This window comes from Tiliqua scincoides, chromosome 5 (assembly GCF_035046505.1).
Source record: "Tiliqua scincoides isolate rTilSci1 chromosome 5, rTilSci1.hap2, whole genome shotgun sequence".
In the NCBI taxonomy this organism is placed as follows: domain Eukaryota; kingdom Metazoa; phylum Chordata; class Lepidosauria; order Squamata; family Scincidae; genus Tiliqua; species Tiliqua scincoides.
The window spans coordinates 109,204,127-109,212,373 of record NC_089825.1 but is presented as its reverse complement, the minus strand read 5'-3'; the positions used below and the strand labels follow the sequence as shown (position 1 = coordinate 109,212,373).

At 45.7% G+C, this 8,247-nt stretch overlaps 1 protein-coding gene across 1 annotated transcript; it reads right to left on the bottom strand.

Annotated features, from left to right (window-relative positions):
* Window positions 1-2,713: 2,713 nt before the first annotated feature.
* LOC136653080 (olfactory receptor 5F1-like) lies at window positions 2,714-5,702 on the bottom strand. Its single transcript, XM_066630005.1, has 2 exons — window positions 5,606-5,702; window positions 2,714-3,606 (listed from the first exon to the last, which is right to left on the bottom strand). The coding sequence occupies exons 1-2, from the start codon at window positions 5,700-5,702 to the stop codon at window positions 2,714-2,716; spliced, it is 990 nt and encodes a 329-aa protein (XP_066486102.1).
* Window positions 5,703-8,247: the final 2,545 nt, after the last annotated feature.

Here is an 8,247-nt window from a genome sequence, read left to right as displayed (position 1 = left end):
CTTTGAATGTCCTCCCCTGATAAACCCAACTCCGCCACAGCAGAGGCCACCCCAATGCAGAGGGAGTGCAGGCCAAAGTCCTTGGGCTGTAACCCTAAAGCCCCCAAGGCGCGTGAAAAAATTGCCCGAAACTGAAATAAGGTGAGAGCAGAGCCATCCATATGCTGGTACAGGGCACCCCTGTGTGCCCCTGAAAGCGCTAAATATTCCTGTAATGCCGTAACCGGGCACAAGGGCATCCCCACCACCTCCCTAAGGGTTGCCACAAAACCCAGGCCCTTTGATCCGATTTAGACCTTCTGATTGTAAATGAAACTCCTCCAGGCACCCAAGTTAGGCAGATCTCTCAGTCTTGCTTTTCGCTAAGAACTCACTGGGCCGAAAGGCGCCAAAGAAGGCCGTAAACAAGGCTGCCCTGAAAAGCTGAACCTCGCACGGTGACAAACAGAGGGCCATGAAGGTCCCTGCGATGCCCCCAAGCAACTCCGGGGTGATGGGGCGCATGCGGTCCCGGACAGGGGGTGTTCTCTTGGACAAGCCCTCCAACATCCTCCTCACCCTGAAATCCTGAGTGGAGTTGGGGTATCCTGCTGCTTTGCAAACAAAGGCTATAGCAGACATGAAGCCTGGAAGGGAGCTAACAGCCCTCCCAGATCTCAGCAGGTGGAGCAGGAAGAGCAGAAGCTGTTCAGCCAGCGCTGGCCAGAGGTTGGGTAAGTTGGCCGCCTGTCTAAACCCAGTGAACTCTGTTACCTTATGGGAGCAGCCCTGCTGCATGATGGGTGCCAGTGAGGCGCATATGACTTCATTTATTTCTGCAAGCCAAGGTCCCAGAGCCAGGGGGGCATGCTGTCCGGGGATGGCACCGCCCCAGGTAAGATTTCCCAAAAACGTTCCTTCTGAAATCGAGACAAAGCATCTGCGATGCAATTCTCCACCCCGGGAATCTGCTGAACTATGAAAAGAGCGTTGATGCATAGGCACTGCAAGACAAACTGCCACACAAGCGTCAAGACCCTGGGAGATTTGGAAGACATGGAGTTCACTACTGCCACGGCAGCCTGATTGTCGCACCAGAAACGCACTGTGGCGTTCTGGAACTCCCTTGCCTAGATGTGCACTGCAGCCACTATCGGGAACAGCTCCAGGAATGTAAGGTCGGATGCCACCCTGCACCCAGCTCCATGGCCACAGTGCAGCGCACCAGCGACCACGGAAGAAGATGCCAAACCCAAGGCCCCCCTCTGCATCTGAGTGCACCTGAAGGTCCACCCTAAGCAGCTGCTCTGAATGCCAAAATGAAACCCCGTTGAACTCTTCCAGGAAACGGAACCAGATGACCATATCCACCCGCATGGCCGACGTCACCTGCACTTCATGGTGCGGCGAGCACAACGCAGTCATGGCAGCACACAGCCTACGCAGGTAAGCCCTCCCTGGTGCGACCACCCTACAAGGTAAGTTCAGGTGCTCCACCAAAGCCTGCAATTTGCGCAGCATAACCTTCCACGCCCAAATAACTGCTTGCAAGCGGGACGCTAGAGCCGTCAACTTGTCCACCGGGAGCCTGCTGGCTGCTGCCACCAAGTCAAGTTCGATGCCGAGGAAGGTCATGCGGGAAGAGGGCCCTCAGTCTTGTCCTTAGCTAGCGGGACCCCTAAATCGCATGCCAGGGACTCAAAAGTGTCTAGCAGCCTCTGGCACTGTGCTGTGCCAGCTGCGCCCATAAAAAGAAAGTCATCAAGGTAATGAGCAGTAGTGCACGTTCCACACCACCTCCGTAGCTCCCATTCCAGCAGAGTACTAAAGTGTTCAAAAGTGGCACAACTCAGCAAACACCCCATCAGTAGCAACCAGTCTAAATAGAACTGGCCCCCAAAAGTACAGCCCAGCAAGCAAAAATCCCCTGGATGCACCGGAAGCAGTCAGAAAGCGGACTCAATATCGCATTTTGCCATAAGCACGCCCGGGCCACAGCGTCTCAATATGCGAACTGCTTGGTCAAAAGAGGTGTGGTGAACCGTGCAGAACTGGTCAGGAATGCCATCGTTCACCGATGTTCCCGTGGGGTAGGACAAATGATGAATGAGGCGGTATTCTCCAGGGGCCTTCTTAGGCACCACTCCTAGTGGGGAAACCTTGAGGTCAGGCAGGGGGGGAGTAGGAAAAGGGCCCAAAACTCGCCCCAAACCCACTTCCTTGGCAATCTTCTTCTGGACCATGTCTTCCATGCCTATGACTGACCTCAGGATTTGAGCTAAAATCACGCCCCGCACTCCTGGCAATCAGGTGTCCACTGTAAGATCGCTCACCCCCAGCAGCGCCACTCGGCATCATGAGCTGAATCCACAGCTCCGAATACTTCCTATTCCAAGAGAGGTGTGGGTTAGTTCCCACGCGCATGCGGAACTGTTCATCATAGGCCAACCAACCTGAACCTGAGATTTTCCATCAATTATTATTATTATTATTATTATTATTATTATTATTATTATTATTATTATTATTATTATTTTTTAGCAGAGGAAATAAAAAAATTTTTTTTTTATTTTTTTACAAATGCATTAGTGTTTCAACAATTAGTACACAGAGTTGAGCACATATTTTGTCCTTAGGTCAGAAGCAGAAGGAAACCAACAGGTGACCAATAAGACCTTATTCCAAGTTGCACAACAGCCACCTCCTACACTGAGCTGGATACAGCACAGGCTAGTCAGCCTTCCTGTTCCAGTGCAGGATATGGTTGGGCTACCCATTGACTGTGTGTCACATCAGACCTTCTTAAGACATTGATCCCATACTTATAACCTGTTTTTCCCAAGCGCTCTCCAAAAGGCCCCCTGCACTTCCTAAAGCTATAGGTCAAGGGGTTTAGCAGGGGAGTAATGATGGCATACAACACAGAAACCAGGCGATCCTCTTCCAAGGAATGGTTCGAGGAAGGACGTATATAGGTGTAAATGATGGTGCCATAGAAGATGCTCACCACAGTGAGGTGGGAAGCACAGGTAGAGAATGCCTTGATCCTACCACTGGCCGTGTGGATTTTGAGCACTGCAGAGACAATGAGGATGTAGGAAAGAAGAGTCAGGGAGAAAGGCACAATAATGACCCCCACAGAGATAGTGAAGTTCATCAACTTGACAAGAAATACATCAGAGCAAGAAAGGTGCAGAATAGGAGGAATGTCACAGAAGAAATGGTCAATTTCATTGGAGTGGCAGAAAACTAGGAAAAAGATTAATGCTGTGTTGACAACAGAATTGATGTTGCCAATAATCCACAAAACCGCCAGCAAAATGCCATGGATGGGCTGACTCATGAGCAGGGTATAGTTCAGAGGGTGACAGATGGCTGCATAGCAGTCATAAGCCATGGCTGAGAGAAGTACACATTCTGTGCCTCCCAAAGTGACAAAGAAATACATTTGGAGAGCACATCCTATGAAGGAGGTGGATTTGTCCCCTGATAAGAGGTCCCACAGCATCTTTGGAACTGTGGTAGATTTGTAACAGATCTCTACAAAAGAGAGATTCCCCAAGAGGAAGTACATGGGAGTTTTGAGGCGTTGGTCAACTCTGATCAATATAATGATGACTAGATTCCCTGCCAAAGTCAACAGGTAGACTAACAGGCCTATAGCAAAGAGAAGACTCTTGTTCTTTGGATCAATAGAGAATCCCTTGAGGACAAATCCTGCAAGACTTGTTTAGTTCTGTATTCCTTTTGGATTGATGGAGTCCAACTTCAGCCAAAATACTGTAACATCCTAGGCAGGAGACAGCATCACACTTTATATTGTTAATGCTGGAAATTTCATAAAGATGTTTAAAAAATAAGATATTTATTTGCTCCTGCTTTGGAAATGTAACAGAGTTGAACCACAGGGATTCTAGAGGAAAGATGAAAATGATACAATATTTTTTTTTATTTAAAATATTTATACCCTGCCCTTCATCTGCCGGAGCAAATTTCCAGGGCAGATATTGTGATCCATCTTTCCAAGATGGTCATTCAGATGAAATTCTTTTTCAGCCAGACAGCCTCACTGAGGGTGAGAATTCTGTCTTTACACAAAAAGACCTTGAACTGCTAAATACAGAAGTAAATGAAGGTGAACACAAAAACTCAAAATTTTCCCATCAGATAAAAGTATATCAGTTCTGCTTAAACCAGAAAAGCTCTCATCACAGTACAAATTTCAACAGTTACCTTAGATAAACTGCACATGCAACACAAAATGTTTTTTAAAACTACAGCTGCAATCCATTGCACACTTTCCAGACAGTAAGCCCCATTGTAGACCAGAGGACTTACTTTGGAGTAGACAAGCATAGGGTTGTGCTGTAAGTATGCTTGCTAGAGATACAGGAAGCATCAAAACAAATTCAATGTCAGAAAGCAATTATAGAATTTTGTCTTCTCTGGCAAACGTAGCTGCAAACCTTATCTGACTGGCACGTGAATCCTGATATTGTTTGTTCCCTGACAATGAAAACAGAGCGTAGGCATGCTAAGAGGACTCTCCCCCCCCCATTCTTCTCAGGCAAGTTCTCAAAAACTCTTTCCCTTCCAGGCTCCCAGGACAAAGGCACCTCCCACAAGAAACGTGACTGGGGTACACACAGGGATATGGGAGAGGAGTGGCCACTAGACAATTGCATAGGAGACATATGTATCATGAGGCATATATAAGGCACAGAAGCAACCCCCCCCCATATGGGCAGTAGGTGAGCAGCACATTGTCAGATAAATTGCATAGCAGGAGAAAAGGATTGGAATAGAGGAGGGTATGTCTTCACAGAATGCCTGTGGGTGAATCCTCTTTCATGAACACAAAAGTGTACTAGTGCATTCAAATGAACGGACCATGCCACTAGTCTTCAAAACTAAGGCAATACATGCTTTCCCCAATGAATCAAAAAGTACTCAACACACTATCAGGGGGATGGACAAGGTTGCCATGGGGGCGATTTCTGTGTAAAGTTTGGCTCCAGGGCATCCAGCATCCTGGCAGCAGCACTGACTGTAGTGACCGAAGAGGAGAAACTGTAGTCCCAGTATGTATCCCCCTCATTTACAGCAATAGCATACACACACACACACACACACACACACACACACACACACACACACACACACACTTGAAGCCATATGTGTCTGCCTGAATGTAGCCTTTCAACAGCCTCTGTAAAAAAGAAGCAGAAAGCATTTGTTTCAAGGATGGTCAATAGTTCCACTAAGAGGTGCCTACTCTGTGTTCCATTTGCCTTCTTTGCGCTTCCTCCTCTTGAAACCTGCCTTGCCTCTTTCGTTCTTGCATGCCCTTAGCTTTGTCCTCAGTCCTGGTAGACCACTCATGTCAAGATCTGGCTGTTGACAAAGAAACCTCATAAGGTGTTAATCTGGAGGCAAGCAAGGGTTTCTAACTCCTGGATGGTGCAGCAGACCCCTGTGAATTAAAACAGCCCCCTTCATCCCCCCTTTAATGATGCAATCCTGGGGATTGTGTCTCTGCCTTCACCCCTCCCCTGAAAAGGCTTAACTCGGGAGGCAGAACCTCTGCCATACCATTTTATGCCAAAAGTAAGTGGGTGCATCATACCTATTACAAGGTGATCCTTCTCCATGTGCACACTGCCCTCTTTCAGTTGCTTGGCCTCTTGTCCCTTCTCACATTCTTTCAAGTTTTTCGCTACCATTATAGGGTTAAATATTTGTTGGTTTAATGAAAATGAAAGTGAAATTCTTGGAAGTGTGACCTTATAGTGTCTATTCTTGGGAGAATGACAGAAAACTGAAACTGTACTAAAGATGGGAAATCCTATTTTCAAGCTCTTAAAATTGTCAAACCATCCACAGAAGGGTTTTCACATTCAGGACACACGCTTCAGTACCTTTATTGGCATATTAAAAGTTTACAGAGAATAAATAACATAATAAAATAGAACAGCTTTGGAAATGTTAACTTCAAACTTTGGCCTTAGAGACTACCGCTAAAAATTCCGCCACCAGGTTGGTAATAGGAGGGGAATAATCACTGAGAAGAACTGGGAAAGGATCAACAAGGGAAACAGGAAGAGAAGAAAGAAAAGAGTCAAGTAAGTGGGACCTGAGGTTGTGATGAGCAGTGCACCGAAGAAGGATATGATCCAGAGTATCTGGTTCAACTGAACAAAATAGACATAATCTATTTGGACAAGGAGTTTTAGAGAAGCTCCCTTGATGTAATGCCAATGGAAAGATATTCAGTCTCGCCAACATAAAGGCCCGTCTTTTACTAGGGATGGTAAGTTGGGTAAAATAGTTCGCAGGACGGCCCAGAGAAGGGGACAAACCAAAAGAGAGAGATGAGCAGGTCGGATTTAAGCTAGACAGTAAAGTTGCATATTCTTGCTCCCAAAGTTTAAGTTTAATGAGAAGATGCGCTTTTTGAAGGTCCAAATCAGCTAAGAGTTCAGGAGAAAGATCTAAAGAAGATAGTTTGGCATCAATGAATTTAAACCAGTTGGATGAAAAAGAGTCTTTTAATAGATCTAAGAGAATAGAATTCGAATGGATATTAAGATGGAGTCTAAGCCAAAACTTAAGTCGAAGCTACAGTAGTGGGGAGATGAATACCCAGTTCCAAAATCATAGTGGACAGCCTAATTAGGTTTGGAAATCCAAGAATTCTTCTCAAAAATTTAACAGTTACTTTGTCTATCACCTGATTAGCTGCTTCAATCCAAACAGCAACTCCATAAAGTAATTGAGGAAAAACTTGAATTTGGAGAGCATGAATGGCAGCAGGGATGTACTGGTTGCCCTTATAAAAATGGAATCGGGCAATCGCATTTTGAGATAGCAGAGCTGAAGAGATAGCAGATCTACGATGGTATAGCCAAGAATGTTGATAATGAAAAGTGATTCCTAAGTATCTGAAGGATTTAACTTGTTGGAATATTAAGTTATCAATCCTCCAGGGGGATGGAGCCCAGGATTTAGAAAAAACTAAGATCTTTGTTTTTTTCAGAATTGATCAACAATAGATTAAGAAGACAATATTCTTGGAAGGAGATCAGCAGTCTACGAAGACCTAGCTTGGTAATAGATAGTAACACAGCATCATCTGCATATAAAAGGATCGGAATAGGGGAACCATTTAGAGAGGGATCAGAAATTCCTGAGGAAGGGAGAAAAGAGGGAAGATCAGCAAGATAAACGTTGAATAGAAAAGGAGCGAGAATACATCCCTGTCAGACACCCTTGCTCACCAGTATACTGTCTGACATGGCACCTGAGCGATCCAATCGGATGCGACAGGTGTTAGAAGAGTGTAATTGTTGAATCAAAAAGAGGAGACGGGGGTCAATCCCTCATTTAATCAGTTTCCTCCACAAAATATTCCTGTCAATAGAGTCAAAGGCACCTCTGAGATCGATAAAAGCAGAATAAAGTTTAGTGACATGATACTCAGAATACTTGCTAGCTAAAAAGGAAAGAGTAAATATATAATCTATTGTTGAGGATCCCGGGCGGAAACCAATTTGTTCCCTGCTCGGGAGACCTATCGAATCAGCTCAGGATATAAGTTTGTTTAAGAGATACCTGGAATACAACTTCCCAATAAATGAAAGGAGATTGATTGGCCAATAGTTGTTAGGAGAGGCGGGGTCTCCTTTTTTAAAGATTAGTACTATTACAGAGGCTAGCCAAGTAGCGAGCTGGTGCCAGTGCTTTGATCTTGGGTGTCTCCAGGAGACTCTATGTTGGGGCTTCGTGTTGAAGAATGTGTTGCTGACACAGAGACCGTGAAGACAGCAAAACTCTAGCAGGCGTTGGCCATTTTCGTTCATCGTCCCAGTGCCGAACTGACCTAAGCAAGTGGGCCACGAAAGCAAGTGGGCCACGAACTGTTATCAGCACCAACTCTAGCATTGAAATCACCAAGGATCAACAATGGCTCTTTTACGGGGATCTTCTTGATAGTGGTGGCCAGGTCATCATAGAATTTGTCTTTGGCTGACAGAACATACCTGTAGCTGACGGAACATAGCTGACGGAACATACCAAGATCCAGGTCTACAGAGCTTGTGTCCTGAGTACACTTCTGTACTGCAGCGAGTCATGGACTCTTCGCTCACAACAGGAGAGGAAACTGAACACTTTCCACATGCGCTGCCTCCGATGCATTCTCGGCATCACCTGGCAGGACAAAGTTCCAAACAACACAGTCCTGGAATTTGCTGGAATCCCTAGCATGTA

Bases quoted from the DNA above. Each gene is read 5' to 3' on its own strand.
- LOC136653080 (XM_066630005.1), bottom strand. From the start codon at position 5,702: ATGGTAGCGAAAAACTTGAAAGAATGTGAGAAGGGACAAGAGGCCAAG. The intron at 3,607-5,605 runs GTATGATGCACC...TGACTTTGGCAG, and splicing joins GAAGGATCACCTTGTAATAG to GGAATCTAGTCATCATTATA.